Source organism: Hibiscus syriacus, unplaced genomic scaffold (assembly GCF_006381635.1).
Source record: "Hibiscus syriacus cultivar Baekdansim isolate YM2019G1 unplaced genomic scaffold, ASM638163v2 tig00112285_pilon, whole genome shotgun sequence".
NCBI lineage: Eukaryota > Viridiplantae > Streptophyta > Magnoliopsida > Malvales > Malvaceae > Hibiscus > Hibiscus syriacus.
Genome location: NW_024063293.1, coordinates 3,270,516 through 3,287,573, shown reverse-complemented (window position 1 = coordinate 3,287,573; position 17,058 = coordinate 3,270,516). Strand labels below are relative to the sequence as shown.

The 17,058-nt window shown below is 35.0% G+C and overlaps 1 protein-coding gene across 1 annotated transcript; it reads right to left on the bottom strand.

The window, feature by feature from the left end:
• Window positions 1–7,753: 7,753 nt before the first annotated feature.
• LOC120177167 lies at window positions 7,754–9,413 on the bottom strand. Its single transcript, XM_039183391.1, has 2 exons — window positions 9,026–9,413; window positions 7,754–8,816 (listed from the first exon to the last, which is right to left on the bottom strand). The coding sequence occupies exons 1-2, from the start codon at window positions 9,161–9,163 to the stop codon at window positions 8,181–8,183; spliced, it is 774 nt and encodes a 257-aa protein (XP_039039322.1). The 5' UTR covers window positions 9,164–9,413; the 3' UTR covers window positions 7,754–8,180.
• Window positions 9,414–17,058: the final 7,645 nt, after the last annotated feature.

Here is a 17,058-nt window from a genome sequence, read left to right as displayed (position 1 = left end):
TTTGCACTAGCAATCTGCATAGCATGTGCAACTAGAGATACTCCACTACATTGAGTTGTTCTTGATTTATCTCGATATGTTGTATGGAACCGATACTCATTTATGGCAAAACCGCTATATTTCTTCACAGCAAAACTTGGCCCTTTGGCCAACCAACGAACACTCACAAATGTCTTCCCCGTTGCAAAATGTGTATCAACCTTGGTCTTAAGCCAACTAATATGTTGACTGTGCTGAGTCTGCAACCATTTACTATTTCGAGAGGCACGGGGTTATGATCCTTCAATTCTAACATATGTTGCCTAAATAATATTTGAAGATAGAATCATATAGAAGTTAGAAAAGTTTAATGCATTACATAGAGTACAAAGAAGACACAGTGGTTCTTACTCTATATACGGCTCCACATCAGCAGTATTTCGTAATACATAAGATGAGCTTCATCAAGTAGCTTAGCATCTACAACCTCGACTGTACCCCGTGATAAGGTTTACCGGTGCAATTCTTTCATCAACACGTTCATGAGGATTGCCAATTGATTTCATATTTTTAAGTAGTCTGAGCAAAATTCCAAGGCTTCCTCTGCCACATAACATTCTGCAATACAACCTTCGGGCCGATGATGATTCCGTACATAGCCTTTGATTGTTTTCATGTATCTCTCAAATGGATACATCCACCTAAAATGAACCGGGCCATATAACCTCACATCTCTAACTAAATGCACCATCAAGTGGATCATGACATCGAAAAAACGAAGGAGGAAAATACTTCTCTACAACACAAAGTTAATACGATGTCACTTTGCAACTTGCCTAGCTTATTAACAATGACTTTACTACACAACACGTTGAAAAAATGACACAACCTATGATTGTTTTCCTCACTTTCACATGTAACACCCCCTTTATTGCAAAAGGGAGAAGTTGTTGCATCAGTACATGACAATCATTAGACTTCAAACCATTCATCTTTGATACATCATCAGGCATGAGATTCTTGAAATTTGAATAGTACCCATCAGGCACTTTTATGGTAGACAGGGTCTCGTAAAACCGGTGTTTTTCCGTGGTATTCAATGTGTAGCACGCAGGCGGAAGCCAAGTACGATTCCATCTTGGTTGATTTTATAATTCAGGCTTAATGCCCATCGCCTCAAGATCTTGTCGTGCTCTTAACCCATCCTTCGTCTTGCCAGGCAAATTCAACAATGTCCCATAAACACTCTCACACACATTTTTCTCTATGTGCATAACATCTAACTGATGACGAACGAGCAACTTCTTCCAATATTCAAGTTCAAAAAAAATTGATTTATTGTGCCAAAATTTAGCTCTCTCATCGATGCTTTCTTTTTCCTTCTTTGACGTTTTCTTCTTAGACGTTGTCTTCTTACCCCATGAAGTCTCAAACCCCGTCAGATAGTCGTAAATCTCTTCACCTGATAATGGTTGTTTTATAACACCATCCTCTTGTTGATTTTTGAAATCTCTTTTTATTTTACGAAGAGGATGTTGAAGTGGCAGGAATCTTCTATGACCAAGAAAGTATACTTTTTTTGAATTTGGCAACCACTGTGAACAAGTATTCTCTGAACATATTGGACACGCATAATAACCTTTGGTAACACACCCCGAAAGATTACCATATGCAGGAAAGTCATTTATAGTCCAAAGTAATATTGCTCTTAGATTGAAGTATTCTTTCTTATAAGCATCATATGTCTTCACGCCAGTTTCCCACAAGAGTTTTAGATCTGCTATCAATGGTGCCAAGTAGACATCAATATTGTTACCAGGTTGTTTTGGACCTGATATCAATAGAGTCAACATCATGAATTTTCTTGTCATGCACAAATAAGAGGGTAGATTATAAGTTATTAAGATAACCGGCCAACAGCTATGCTTGGAACTTAATGACTTGTGAAGATTGATACCATCAGCGGACAAGGCTAATCTAAGATTCCATTTTTCTTCTCCGAATTCTTTCCACGTTCTATCAACAAGCTTCCAAGAGGGGGAATCGCGAGGATAACTTAGCATACCGTTATTAGCCCGACCTTGTGCATGCCAAGTTAAGTTTTGTGCCATTTCTGGTGACGAAAACATTCTCCTAAATCTGGGGATGGGAGGAGAATACCACAAAACTTTCGAAGTTACGTTTTTGGTATTCTTCTTCCAACGAGATGTGCCACAAGTTGGACATTGAGAAGCATCCTTATGTTTTTTCCGGAATAGAACACAATCGTTTTCACATGCATGAATTTTTTCATATTGTAGACCTACTCCTTTTAGCAATTTCTTGGCATCATATAGGGAGTTAGGTATTCTATTGTTTAATGGTAAGACATCTTTTAGGGCACCTAACAATACTTCAAAACTAGCCTCAGACCACCCAAATTAACCCTTGATATGTTGGAATTTCAATAATCCACTAAGTGCATTATACTTTGACCCTACGTAAAGTGGCTTCTCACATTCTTCAGAAGTGACTTCAATGAATCGTTCTTTTTCTACATCTCTGAAGGCATCATGTAGCATATATCTTGTATAATCAAAGTCGGGAGGAATAGATTTGTTAGGGCATCTAGAATCAAGCTTGGGCTGTCTTTCTCCATGGAAAGTCCAAACCTTATAACTTTCATCGAAGCCATAGGCAAATAGATGATAGCGCACGGTCTAAATTGAGTGGTGCCACAAATTAATACAATGCATACAAGGACATCGAATAAGATCTGAATTTGGATCATTACTTTGTGCAAAGTCTAGAAAGATGTTTACACCCACTTCATATGCATCAGATAACCTATCAGACGAAATCCATGCTTTATCCATCGACCATTACTTACCAACCTAAATAATTATAAAGTATTAGCAAAACTATAACTTTATAACTGATGATTGATGAAATATTTATGTAAGATATGAAGAACAAAATGTTTACCCCAAATTACCGAGTACAAAATAACCCTAACAAATTAAGTCTAGAAAGATGTTTACACCCACTTCATATGCATCAGATACCTATCAGACGAAATCCATGCTTTATCCATCGACCATTACTTACCAACCTAATAATTATAAGTATTAGCAAAACTATAACTTTATAACTGATGATTGATGAAATATTTATGTAAGATATGAAGAACAAAATGTTTACCCCAAATTACCGAGTACAAAATAACCCTAACAAATTCATTTTGTACTATGCTATAGAACAATGTTCAAGGGTCATGACCCATTCATAAAATCTAAAAAACCCATTTGAAACTGGAACAAACCCTAACAATGTAGATAAATTATTGGTGTTAGCCTATTCGATATCTTCTAACGTTCTTGGTGTAGCCTCAAAATCTCTGTCTTGTGCTTGTTGTAATTTAAGTTGAAGCACATGGTTGTAACATGAGAAAGCCTCATTGCCTATATTCGTAATCATCATCAAACAATTTTGCCTAAATCTAAGTTAATAATCGTATTTTCGATACTTGAATTCGGTCTGAGCATCAGATTGGAGTACATGTCTGAAACGATTATATTGGACAGAAGATTCTTAAAAGTCATATGCTAGTACCCATAGATAGACAAAAATGTTAGAAATAAACACTTCAAGAAAATATGAAAAGTCGGAGCAACATATAGTTACAAAATTCGACTAAATAAATAATAAGATAAGATGCCACTAACCAGTATACCCAGAGAACTGTATATTATGTATGGGGCATTTCTTAAGAGAGACTCAGCGAATGTCATTCCATCAATGATAGCATCCGTGCCAAACTTATGCCAACCTACATTTATCAAAACAAAAATTAAATTTCAAGAGCGAGTGTGTTTAGATAACTAGCAAACAATAAAAGGAAACTATGCACTCGAACGTAAGTATGAGTGTCGATACATGTATTATTAGATTTTTTAAAGTTATTTCTATGCATTTAGAAGATCTTTGGAGGTCATATCCACATATCTATCCGACACAAATGTCAGATACAGAACTTCAATGAAAAGAAGAATCCAAACAACATAGAAAGCAGAAAAAGGCAGGAAAAGTTGTGTTAGTGAAACATTAAGTACCAATGCAAAGGACATAACCAATATTAAAGCCTTCTAATGAAAGTCACACACCAGCAGCCATAAGCAACCAAAAGTAAATCCATCTGAAACATGACAATTAGGTAAAAACTTGGAACCATTCTAGTTAGCGAATGACATATGTGGAACTGGGAGCAGAGGCACCTGCCTCACTCCTTTTTTTTTAAACAAAAGAATCCCAAACATAATAACCTTCCAAAAATCCTCGAAATATATACTATTGTAGGGTCATTCAGACCTATATCGCTTGGACTCGGAAGTGAGTAACGGATACGGGATTTGTTTTTTAGGTTTGTCCATGTAATTGGAGAGTCATATCACCATACCCTCCTATGCGGACAATGATACTTCAAGTCAAGTGAAACGGATATGTTTGTAAACATTTCAACAGCATAACAAAACATATATCACACAATCAAAGTTCAACATTTTGAACCAAAATACATAATCCATCAAAACCCAAAATCAAAAAGAGATCAAGAACTAGCATAAGAGTCCACTGAAGTAAAAAAAGCTGAAATAACCCACTTAAACGAAGAATGAAATGAACAAATCAGTAGTGATTAAACAATAATAGAAATAAAACAAGCATGCATGCAACATCTCGATTCAAAAAACATATATGAAGTAAAGCATCAAACCCATTAATCATAGAAATATAGAAATCAACAAACCCACAAATATTGGAATAGAGAACGAGGATTACCTGTGGAAACCCTTGATTTTTGACTCCCTCGACTGCGTTGTGGTGAATGGCCAAACCGGTGGGAGAATGCAAAGACAAAAAGGGAAACAGAGAAAATGGGGGAAGCACGGCTTGAACTGATGAACTTGGGGAAGATCAAGCGCGCGGAAATGATGAAAATAAGGGGGGAATTAAATACAACTCCTAAAGATGACACCCAAAATTCATCTATACTCCGTGTTTTTTGTAAATTTTTTGGATTATGACTATTAAATATGACACACATCATTGTAAGTCATAAATCGTTCAGATTTTAAAAAACATGACATTTTTTTATGGCACACATGTTTTGCAAGTCATAAATTAGTGTGTGTCATCGTTCGTGTGTCATTAAAGGTATATTTTCTTGCAGTGTTCGTAAGGAATATATGTATTGATTTATGAAATTAAAATTCAAACAACCAGTTTTTGAAATTCAAGTCTGTAAACGTTGGATGAACCTATATAATTCAGGCTATGTTCAGGATGTTTTATTGAGACGTTACAGGTTTAATGCAGGGTTACAAGTTTTAATGCAAGAATTACAGATTTTTATTACATGAGTTACAAACTGTTGAATTTATATCCACGAACCTGAACAGAATTAATGCCAGATTCATTCGTTTGTGTAACAACTTTAGACAATGAATTAATATAGAAATAAAATTAGATTTTATGTTTGATCAACGTTGGACGAAAATACCCCTGCATGCAGCCTATAAATAGAGAGTTCATTTTCACTCTCAACCCAACCAATTCACTCTCAAACAATTCTCTCAAAAGCTCTTACAACTACTAAGAGATTTCCGACAATTTAAGGAGAAATACCACCGGCAGTTCACTCTGATTTCGGGTGTACAGAATTTGGAGACCGTGTTAATCTCAGGGGATGATTCGTCTATTGGAGCGATTATAGTGAATTTGTTTCTAAGGTAGTGATTACACCACGACACGGTTAAGAGTTTTTAATTTTTTTTAAATTTATTATTCTCGATTAGTACTAACGGTGTGATTTTGCAATTCATATTTTGAACATAGGACCAAGAAAAAGGTTGTCTGTTTTTCACAAATATTATTTTAGGAAAATTCTACCGGCACCCTTAATATAAGGATAAAGTAAGACACTTTTTTAACAAAACATGTAAAAATTTACCTAAAACATTATTATATTTACCTAAAACATTAATGTTTTTAACATTTTCGGTTAAGTAACCAATAATAACAAAATTGGTAAAAAATAATAATAAAACCGGTAACCTTTTACTAGATATGTTAATAAAACCGATAAAGCACCTAATAATAACAAAATCAGTATAATAATAATATTTTCAATAATTTTTATCGATTTTATTAAAAAATAATAACAAAATTTGTAGCGTATTATCTTAACCTTAGGGCCGCTCGTGAGAAATAAAGGCAGAACAGCTTTCGAAGAAAACAGTGAGGACTCGTTTACCTGTTCCCATTTCCGGGGTTTTTAGAGAGATAAGAATTAAAAGAGCAGAGCTTTGTAACAACTTACAGATCTGCAGTTGGTTGCCCTTTTGCTTTTCGAAATAAGTAATCCGCCATCGTTTTGGAATGAGTAAGCGGCATTGAATTTTGAATCCTTCAAAGATCAGGCACAGGGAGGCGAGTAAAAATGGAGTCAGAAACGGCGTCGTCGGCTGATGAACAGAAACCATCTGGTTCTGCAGCTGATACCAGAGGCAAGCATCAGATTCTAGCTGAACTTAGGCGCGTCGAACAAGAATCCAGGTTTCTCGAGGTTAGCTTGTGCTTCTTCTTTTTCCAGTATTATTCTGCTTTCCTCGTTTAGTATTTGACTGATTTGTTGCTCTTGCTAAGTTTCACCTTGAGAGGTCACATGCTTAGCATCTGTTAAATAAACAAGCTTTTTAGTAATGTTGTGCATTTGCACCTCATGAAACCTATCTAGAGTCCTGCTATTTGCCTCAGTTTATCTTTACTGCTTTCTTAAGCAGATGATGATTTAGTCTTTAAATCAAACAAGATCTGTTACTTTGAGCAATGTTATGCTTTAGTTATTTCAAAGTTGCTGTGTGCTGAGAAGGTACCATATTAGTTTTAGATTTCTTATTCTTTTGCTCTTCGTGTATTTTTCTTTCTCCGGATGAGATGAAGAGCTGAGAGAACTGACAATGTTTCAACATTGTCTTGAGGAGTAGTATAAGAATTAAGTTCTCTTTCCAATGAATTTGCTAAAGTAGAAAGTAGGAGGAGGAGGAGGAGGAGAAGGGGGGATTTGAATCTAAACGATTTCATCATTTCCGTATGCTTATCGCACGAAATTCGAATGATAACCAGTTTGATTGGATTTAATCTCTCTTGTTTTCCCCTCTCAGGTTGCTGCTTAGCGTGGAGTCAAGACCAGATCCCGCTGCTCCCAGTGTAATTACAACTTGTATTGTTCTTGTATCTCTTGTTTTACATGAAGTTGCTTTCCCCGCTAATGCTTGTGTTTGTTCTGATCACAGAACAAATGGTCTTATAAATCCATCATGGGATATTGGGATAGATGTTTTGAAGGGACCCAAGACTCCAAAGGTTGCACATGCCAAATTCTATGATTTGAGGCAATTTAACATTTGTTGCGAATACATGTTAAAATGTTACAGCTTAGTTGTTATATTAACTGTTTTTTTGGGTGGCTCGGATAAAATGTATAATTTACTGTTTCCCATTCGGATGAAATTTGTATATCGTATACATCTACTGCAGATATGAGCTTCAAAAGAGATCATTCTTGTCGTCGTTTTGCGCCCTTTCCTAAGTTATTTCCATATTTTTTCCTGATTATAAACTGTATGAACTTGTTTCAGGACAGTAAGAGATTAATTTAATGAAGAACCGAAATAAGGCAGCATTTCTGCAAAAATAGTCTGAAATCTATTCATGAAATGAAGAGTCCATTGTGTTAACGTTCACAAGATCAACTCATGCTTTTGCAGTCATGTCCACATCATATCGATATTACAAAAGCAAATGGCATTCAAGTTATTCAGTGAAATCAACCTTGATAAAGCAGTTTTAACAAGTAAAACTCAGTCCCCCCCCCCCCAAGAAAAAAAATTTACAATCTATATACAGTTGGGAAAGTTAAGCTGCTACCTGCAAGAGATTTAGCTGTAATAGCTCATATCTCGAATTTGTCTCTTGAGCAGTTTCATAACAGACACATGCATGATCAAAGAGCTTGAGTAGGCAAAGGTGTCTCAGCAGGAGTAGATGTTCCTTGTCTGAAATGTTTAGGCTGAAGCGGAGATTTGTTAGCAGAGACTCCTTTGCCCAAGTTAAAGGACCTGAAACAAACAATGCCTCCATTGTTGACTTGTAAGCACGAAGTTCTAGTTTATGCATATCGTATACTTTGTCCACAGGAGACAAGGATAAGTCTCTTTTGTAACACAAAGAAGGAATGCTGACAGCATCGGAATTATCAGGTGCATTGTCCAACGATTTAAGAGAGTTTGGCCAACATAATCACCGTTTAAACTACAGCTAGCAACTGAGCATTGGTCACTATCTTCAGTAGACCAAACAGGCCTAGATGAATCATATAAACAGTATGGAGTTGTGTCTTGCATTCTGCCATTCCTGTTAGTTGATTGCTTAATGAAGTTTTCATCAACCCCTTCATGCGAGCAAGAAATATCATTTAACTGTTTCAACAATGGAAGTGTCCTGTCAGAAGTTACATCACAGCCTCTAGAACATAGAGACGATTTCCTTTTCTTGAAGGTTCTACCAATGAAGGTGTCCATATTGCATTCTCCATATTGGCGGGCATAGCCTTTACTCTTTGCTGGTATGGGCAGACAAGTCGCGATATTATGAGCCTCACCCTTATGTTCTCGCTCTCTATCTCTTGCTCTAAATCGCATAGTTTCACCAAAATGCAACGAAGTCCTGAAATGCAAGCCTGCAGCTAAGAAAGGAATTTTTGGAGTGACGCTATCGGCCAAGATTTTGTTCTCAGCAACCTACAATCATATGTAGTCTGGTTTAGAAATACTGGTCGGTACAACACATTAATTAAGAACTAGTATGAACTATGAAGTTCATGTTATAATATGGAAAGGAAATAGCAGAGATAACGAATTTGAAAGAAACATTGTAATAACATAATCATAAGACTTATGAATGTGGAAAAAAAAAACAATATTAAAGGCAGCAAGCATGACGAATATACCCTCCCTGTCACTATCCACTTGTTGCCATGCCAAGCCTGCCTAATCCTTAAACTCGATACATGAAATTCCTTAAGTTGGATGGATCCAAAGAACTTAATGACAACTCGGTTACCGTTGTTTAACACCTTCGCAACCATTGCTACCCTCCAACACTGAATATCAAACACCTCGGCTATATCCCCAACTGCCCAACTCTTACCATTTACACTTGGAGGCAGGGGTCTAACATCCTTCCCTCGCACCTTCTCCGTGACTCGTTTTACTTTGTGGTACTCGAGCAGTTTGTACCCAACAATATAGTTGTCACCATCAGCTGAAAGTATCTCACCGGTAAACCAGGAGCCGGATGGATCGTGTTCTCTTCTTAAGACCTCCCCAAGTTCCCTTCTGAACTTCATATTGCTCCCACTCCAATATGCTTAATCCTGGATAAGAATAGTAAAAAATGAAACAGAATTAACAAAATAAATGTGAAAACCATGATATCTGAAGGTGTTATTATAAGGGTCAAGATAGATGCTTGAAAATCTATGGTGTGCGAGCAGATCCAGTGGGTGGCTCATTACAAGTGCTGGAAAGATGAATTTTTTTGAAACTTCATGTTCAGTTTAGCTAAAACACAGGGAAACTTCAATTTTAAAAAGTTGATATCAGTAATCTTGAAGAACTCCTTGTACCAGAATCAAATCTAAATCAATTAATTGAAAACAAGGGAACTTACAAATGAAATTGATTCTACAAACAGGGATATTCTAACCAAACTCAGGGAACTCATGAAAACTAGTGGGGGTCGATCAGCAAAAGGCTTTAGAATTACTCAAAACATAAATCAAGTTTTAGCAATCCACAAAACACCCAGAAACGATCTTTAGAAATTAAAAAAAAAAGCCAATAGTCCCAAAAAAGGAAGAAACGAACACATACCCAGATTCAAAATCTTATAATTATAAACTAGTATATGATAAAATAAACAGACCGACCCATATAAATATTTACAGCCAACACAGAGCTTGATTTGAATTCAAACTTTCAATTAACTGAATGAGACTGACCTGAGAGTAAAAGAGAAGAGATGGAAACGAACAGGATGAAGTCATGAACGCATCTTTACGCAAAAATTGCCTTTATTTTCGCCCTCGTCGTTGCTTTTCATTGCATGGAAGGGATAGGTTTAACAAATTTTAAATCCTGAACAGACTTCACCTCAAGTCAAAGAACTCGGATCTATAAAGTTCATAGCTATCTTCATCTTTTCCTTCTTACCCTATTCTATCAAAACATCATTAAAGATTTATGTAGTCCATTTTTTACTTCTTCATCGCCATAGCTCTTAGAGAATATAATAAAGTCTCCTCTCAACTTATTTCAGTCTTATAAATTCTCCAAAAATTATTACAACCTTCGCTAATCATATTATACGATATAAAAAAGCCCACATCAAAGGTATTCTCCGACGAAATTTGCACACATCTCATTTTTACCATCTCTTATGAGTTATGCCGTCATGGGTTTGATGACAGAGGAGAGTAGATATGAAAAATAAGTTAGACAAAATTTTAAATTACGAATTGATTTTTATAATTAAACTTAAATTAAATATGTACAAATCTAAACTAAACATATTATTATATTAGTTTTATCAATAATTATAAATTAATTAACGAAAGAACAATTTATTACTTAGGCCCCGTTTGGTGTAAATCACTTTTAATTAAAAAGTCTGTTTTGATAGTAAAATTAATGTCGGTAAAAAAAAAATTACAGTGAAAACGGTAATTTCAAACCAACCGTAAAAACTAAGATTTCTAGCTTTTTTTATTTTCAACTTTACATTTAGGAGAAATATAACATTTAAATTATGTTATTTTAAATTTTAAACGAGTGATTGTGGTTAAAATGAAATGATTAAACACTTCATCTCATTGTGAAATAGAATTGACGAGAGATGCCATAGCTTCTAGTTTAATAAATCCACTTTAATTTGTAAGCACTAATGTATTTTTTTCTAATATTCTTTTTGTTAAAATAAGTATTTAAATTATTATTTTATAATAATTTTATATCCATGTGTTAAAAAAATTGATAATATATTTTTCTTAAAAAAATATTTTATTTATAAAATTATTATTAATAAATTATCTTAAAATAATTTTTATATATTTATTATAGTTTAAGTTGATATATTTTATATATCATAATATTAATAAGTATAAATCTAATTTAAATTTTATATTTTCAATTTACAACATAATATCTATATTTTATATTTTCAAATTTATTTTTTAACAGTAATATCAAATAATTAAATTTTAAATTTACACTTTTAAACAACACTTTTTAAAAAAATATTTTTTATATCACTTTTAAAAATAATTTTTGAAAAGCTTTACCAAACTAAAGTTGTGAGACTAAGAGATTCCCCATTAATACCTGGCTTGTAAAAGGGTAAGGAACCATCATTCTCTCTTGTCATTAAGGTGATTGCTTTATTTGACCAGAATCAAGTTGATTGAAATTTTACTTAAAAAGGCTCTTGTAAAGGCCGTTTCTCATGTCATGATTAGTTTTCATCAAAGGCGCACTAAAAAGGGCTGGCCGACGGGCAGGAATCATGCCCGTTGGAAACAAGAACAGTGTAAATTGCTCTAAAATATGCCCATTTTCAGTTTAAGGTTGGGCTATCCTCTTATTGACCCAACATTACAGTACAATCTTAGGACGAGCAAGTTCAATGGAGGTTTTGGGTTGGTTCACAAACTAATCCCACCCGTACTGTTTTAAGTCGAAATAAGAGAATACATACACTGCTGTGACAATAAAATTCGCCTATTTATTCCACAGAACCGGAAGCAAGGGGATCTAATTCACCATGGTCCCAGCTCTTAAAGGCAAATGAAATAATTCTTAATATAATAAGAGATTTCATATGGTGTTTGTTTACTTCCTTCAATGCACCCAGTTCTCTCCAAGAGCAAATGCACCCAATTTATCAATTAAAATGAGAGGCGATGATTACGTTTTAGTCATGTGCATGTTGCTTTGTTAATTAATAATAGTTTTTAAAGGAAAAAATAGGTAAAATGATGAGTCGTGTGCTATCAGATTTAGAAAATTGTGGGGTTTTGACCAATGTTGGGGATGACTCTTGTTCACCAACGTATATACTTCAACTTGGCATCAAAATGTTGGGTGAATAGTCTATTCATTTTATTTATGACGAATCAAATTATATATCATTTTTTTAATTATTCAAATTTTGAGTTCTATTTTGGAATTTTTATATCCACCATTGGTAACTAGACATCTTCTCCGGTAAGTGACAGATTTCCAACTCTTAATATGCTCTTATCTAATCAACCCTTCTTTTATAAATGGACTATAACATATAACAGGAACTTATCTTCATGCATGACTTTGTTCAAAGGGCAATTATACTAAAGAAATGTCAAGTAATAAAATGATATATGGGTAAAATATTTGTTTGGCCACATTAATTAATTTTTATTTTGATCATTCGACTATTATTTTTTTAAAATTCATATTTAATGTTATATTTTAATTTTGTCTTGATCACTAAACGTTAAAAATTAATGTTAATGTTGGCATGTCACCATAAAATAATATTACATCTATATTAAAAAATAAATGATAAAAGAAATATTACACTAATATTATTATTAACTCTTTAACGATAAGTGATCAATACATAAATAAAATATAATTTTATATATAATTTTAAAAAAATACTAACTAGATAATAAAAATAAAAATTAAAAAATAAACGAGTGATCAAATAAGTAGTTTACGTGTGATGGGCACAGCTTTTAAAAAATATGGCTGTCCCTTTTTTCCCATATGTATGGGGTAAGGGGGAGGTAAGATAGTAGGCTGCCCCCAACACCAGGTTGAGAGCAGCTTCCGTAGGAGACCTCCAAATTATGAAATGCCCTCCGTGGGACTTGATCCCACGTTGAAAGTCCGTCACTCCTTCCCCAAACCCCATTTAGACCAATCAGCCCTTTTTTAGCTTAAAATATACAACACATTAAACGTTTTCTCTTAAAATAGTATATATTTAAAGATAATTTTTAATAATTTGATATTAAATATTCATATTTAATATTTTTAACATTTAAATTTAATATATAAAAAATAACAATAATTCTTTTACTATTAAAATAGTTCGTTTCGTGTCTTTAATCCAAGACAACATTCATCATTGCTTCAAGGTGCACGGAACCTTCTCTTAAGTCTGAACTCAGCATATGAGAGGCATTTCACAGAACAACATATAAAATAGAGGCACTTTTTCCCCAGCCAAAGTTTCAATATTCCTCCTATAGCTATCTACTGGGCTTTAAAAAGATAATCTAATTTATTATGACCGAGTATTTTAAACTCCCTTTTCTTAATTAAAAAAGTAGACTTCATTTTTATTGAAATTAGGAATGTATGCAGAGGAGGTGGGTCGGTGAGGGAACATGGGAGTTTTCAGCTTGGAAACTGTGCTATTTGTCAATTTTGACTGGGATTTTTTTTACTATTGCAGTTAGTGGACTTAGATTGTAATTATGAAAAGTTAATGATGAAAGGGTTTTGACGCCAGACAGAATAGTGATTATTCTGTAGGCTAGTTTCGACAGACGATTCACAAGAGAAAATTCGTCCAAAAAGCATAGAAAAAAAGTCTCTAGGGTTTAATAAAATATTATAAAATCAAAATCATCCAAAAAGCAGTCCACAAGCCGGACTGTTATAGCCAAAAATCGTCTTTATTCGAATTTTGCCAAAAATAGCAAAATCCCGAAAATCACTCTAAATTAAAATTCGAAATAAAATAAGCAATCTCCCAAAAATCCGGCCTAAATCGGATTTAAATTGACTTCCTAATTAACAATCAAAATATTACCATAAATAGTAAAAAATAACTAAATCTAGTGATCCGGATGGGAAAACGGCAGAATTTGAGGTTGAAAAAAAGGTCACATGGAGCGTAGCTCAATATGGAGAGCGTGCGCGTCGAAAAGAGCTTTCCGGATTAGGGTCTTATGCGCGATTCTGACACCTGTAGCCAAAGTTATGGCCAAAAGACTGAAACATACTCAAAACGACACCAATGAGGAACATGTCACAATCAATTCCCGCCTTTGCGCTGATCTGCCAACTCATGGTATCTCAGCGCCATCAACGTGCAATCTGACAGCTCAGCATCATCTGTCTCGGATCCCCCTGCATCAGGTTTTCTGCAGATCTGAAATACATTTGGGTTTAATGAGAAAAGATCAGAAAGGGTTCAGCATGCTTTATTTCAGTTTTTTTTGACACATAATTAGTATATATAATAGTACCTATATGATATGGATTGGAGTTCAGAGGCAGTGTACAAAAGAGCAATATAGGCTCCTCTCACATGGAACAACCCAGAAAAGGGTTCTTTTTGCAATCTCATTAGTATATAGAAAAGTCACATGGGGTATATAGGCTTCAGCTTGACCCTCTTCAAAGTTTTGGAAACCCCACTTCATCTTTCATTATTTAAGGTCTTGTATACTAATTTGCTCATGCCACAGAAATGTAACTGAATCCAATCTCCACAGCGAGTAGGTGATGAAATGGGAGGATCGACGTGGACGCATTCCCGTAGGAGCCGATTTATGTGGATCAATGCGGATGACTACTACCAGTGGTTCAACTCGAACGGTAAGTCGTTCCTACTTTTCGAGGAATCACAAGGTCGGAGCATTCATCGACGTCGAGAAAGGCGTCCACCGTCACAGCCGCATCGTCCCCCGACTCGTGGACGTAGAGCAGACGCTTCTGGTTCAAATTTAGCATCAGCACAAGAACTGTCACAGCTGCTACCATCTACAATGGGTTACATTCTACAACCGTTCTAGATGAGGATGTAGCCATTTCAGATAGCTCCTCAGTTATTTCAGACGTCACTACCTCCATTTCAGATCCCACCACAACAAGTTCCGATGCCATCACTGCAGGGTTTTATAACCCTTTAGGCGGATATTACAGTTCTATGCTTGTAGATCCAACGTGGGCTTCATATGCTGCTTATTTGGTGGGTGATGCACCACCACAGACTCAGACACCTCCGAACCAGTCTTCGTATTCATCGATTTCTGTATTTTCACAGTTTTCTATGAGCGATGAGATAGTTAGTCATACACCTCTAGGGTCCTTATTTTATGGGATAGTACATCGTCATCCGTCCCTGATCAACAAAATGTACATGCTATTGCTGCTGCTGCTGAGCTGACGATGATGATGAGAGTGAGGGAGAACAACTTATACGAATAAACCCTCATCAAAATAGACAACCACCACTTTGTGGAACACATTCGAGACGTAGATGTCGATAGACTTGTTTAGTTTGTAATGTTTTTATTTAGTTTTCTTTATTTAATAGCAAATGTATTATTATTTTTATATAATAACAATTTATTTATTTATTTTGTGCGTATTAATTAATTTGTTGAATTGTTTTATTATTTAGTTTGTTCAATTTTTGTACTTAATCTTCACTTGAGTAGCCCATTACTTGAACGTAAATGAAAATGAAATAACACAAACTAATATTTTAGAAGAAAAAAATTCATCGGCACAACATCAATTGTTACGTGATGGTAAAAGAGATGGGCTTTTTTCCTAATTTGGCCTAGGTTTCTACAATACCCACATCTTTTGTTTTCTTTGGACTTCTCTCGAATATCCATATCACAGTAAATTCGAGTGGATTTTGGACGACATGTTTCCCTTAATAAGGACGGATCTGGTATAATCGAAGTAAATTCTGATCCTCGCTGGGTCTTTCCCATTACCTATGGGGGAACTCAAATTCATATACCTTAAATACTTCTGAAAGTCGGTATACAGAATCCATAAAATGGCTAAAGTCTTGACAGGTATAAGAGCAAGCTGCTATGACATGGGAGCATGGATACTTCAGAGCTTGAAAAAACCCACAGTCACACCACCTGTCTTGAAGATTAACTCTAAACGAGTTAGCTTCAATCCCTTTAATAGGTCATGGCATTTTTATAATACGAAATAATTTATGGGTTCGAGAGAAGCTAGTTGAAGACATTCCATTTGAAGCGACAATTCTTTTTTGTAGATTTGCAACTAATCTTGGGTGATAAACATGACCTCTTTACATCCAAGTTTGAGCTTGTCCACCGAGCTTGGAAAAAAGTGCTCCCAAACGAAAATATGTCATTTTAACCAAAGTTGTAACTGGTAAATGACGCTCCCTTTAAGGTTGAATTGATAGCCTCAGCCAAGTTGGTCGTCATGTGTCCATATTGATATCCACCATCATATGCATTTGTCCATATTTCTTTGTTAATGAGAGTGATATAATTGTATCCTTGCTCATTTTCCCTCATAATTCTTGAAGCATGGACTCAAACGTCTGATATAGTAATTCGTAACCTGAGTGATTTATGTAGTACTTACTGTTAAGTTCCCATAAAAAAATTCTACAGAAATAAATTAAGAAATGTGGCATACCCATGCGTACAAGTAATTGGCGTTCATCATTATTCTTGAACTTTTCATGATAGTTTGTGGCAATATGTCGGACACAATACCGATGTTAGACATAGGGTGGTTGCCACATTGGACCCAAAGAGTCCATTGCTGCTTTGATCCCAGCTCCAGGATTTGAAATGACACAGATATTTCCCCTCGTGACAACATCTAAGCGTAAGTTTTTGATGAAAAAAACTCAAGAATATGTATCTTCTCCTTCAACAAGGGCAAAAGCAATTGGAAGAATATTGCGATTATCATCTTGAACAACTGCCAATAATAGAATTTTCTTGTATTTTCCATACAAGAATGTCTCAGCAATCTAGACCACGAGCTTGCAGTATTTCACAATATTAATGCACTATAGGTAAGTCCAAATTAGCCAGTAGAATTGACATCGATCGGGAAGCACTCAATCATTGTTATATGCATAGCAAGTTTTGAAGTCCACTATTGTCCTAGGATTCAGTCTGCGCACTACCCTAAA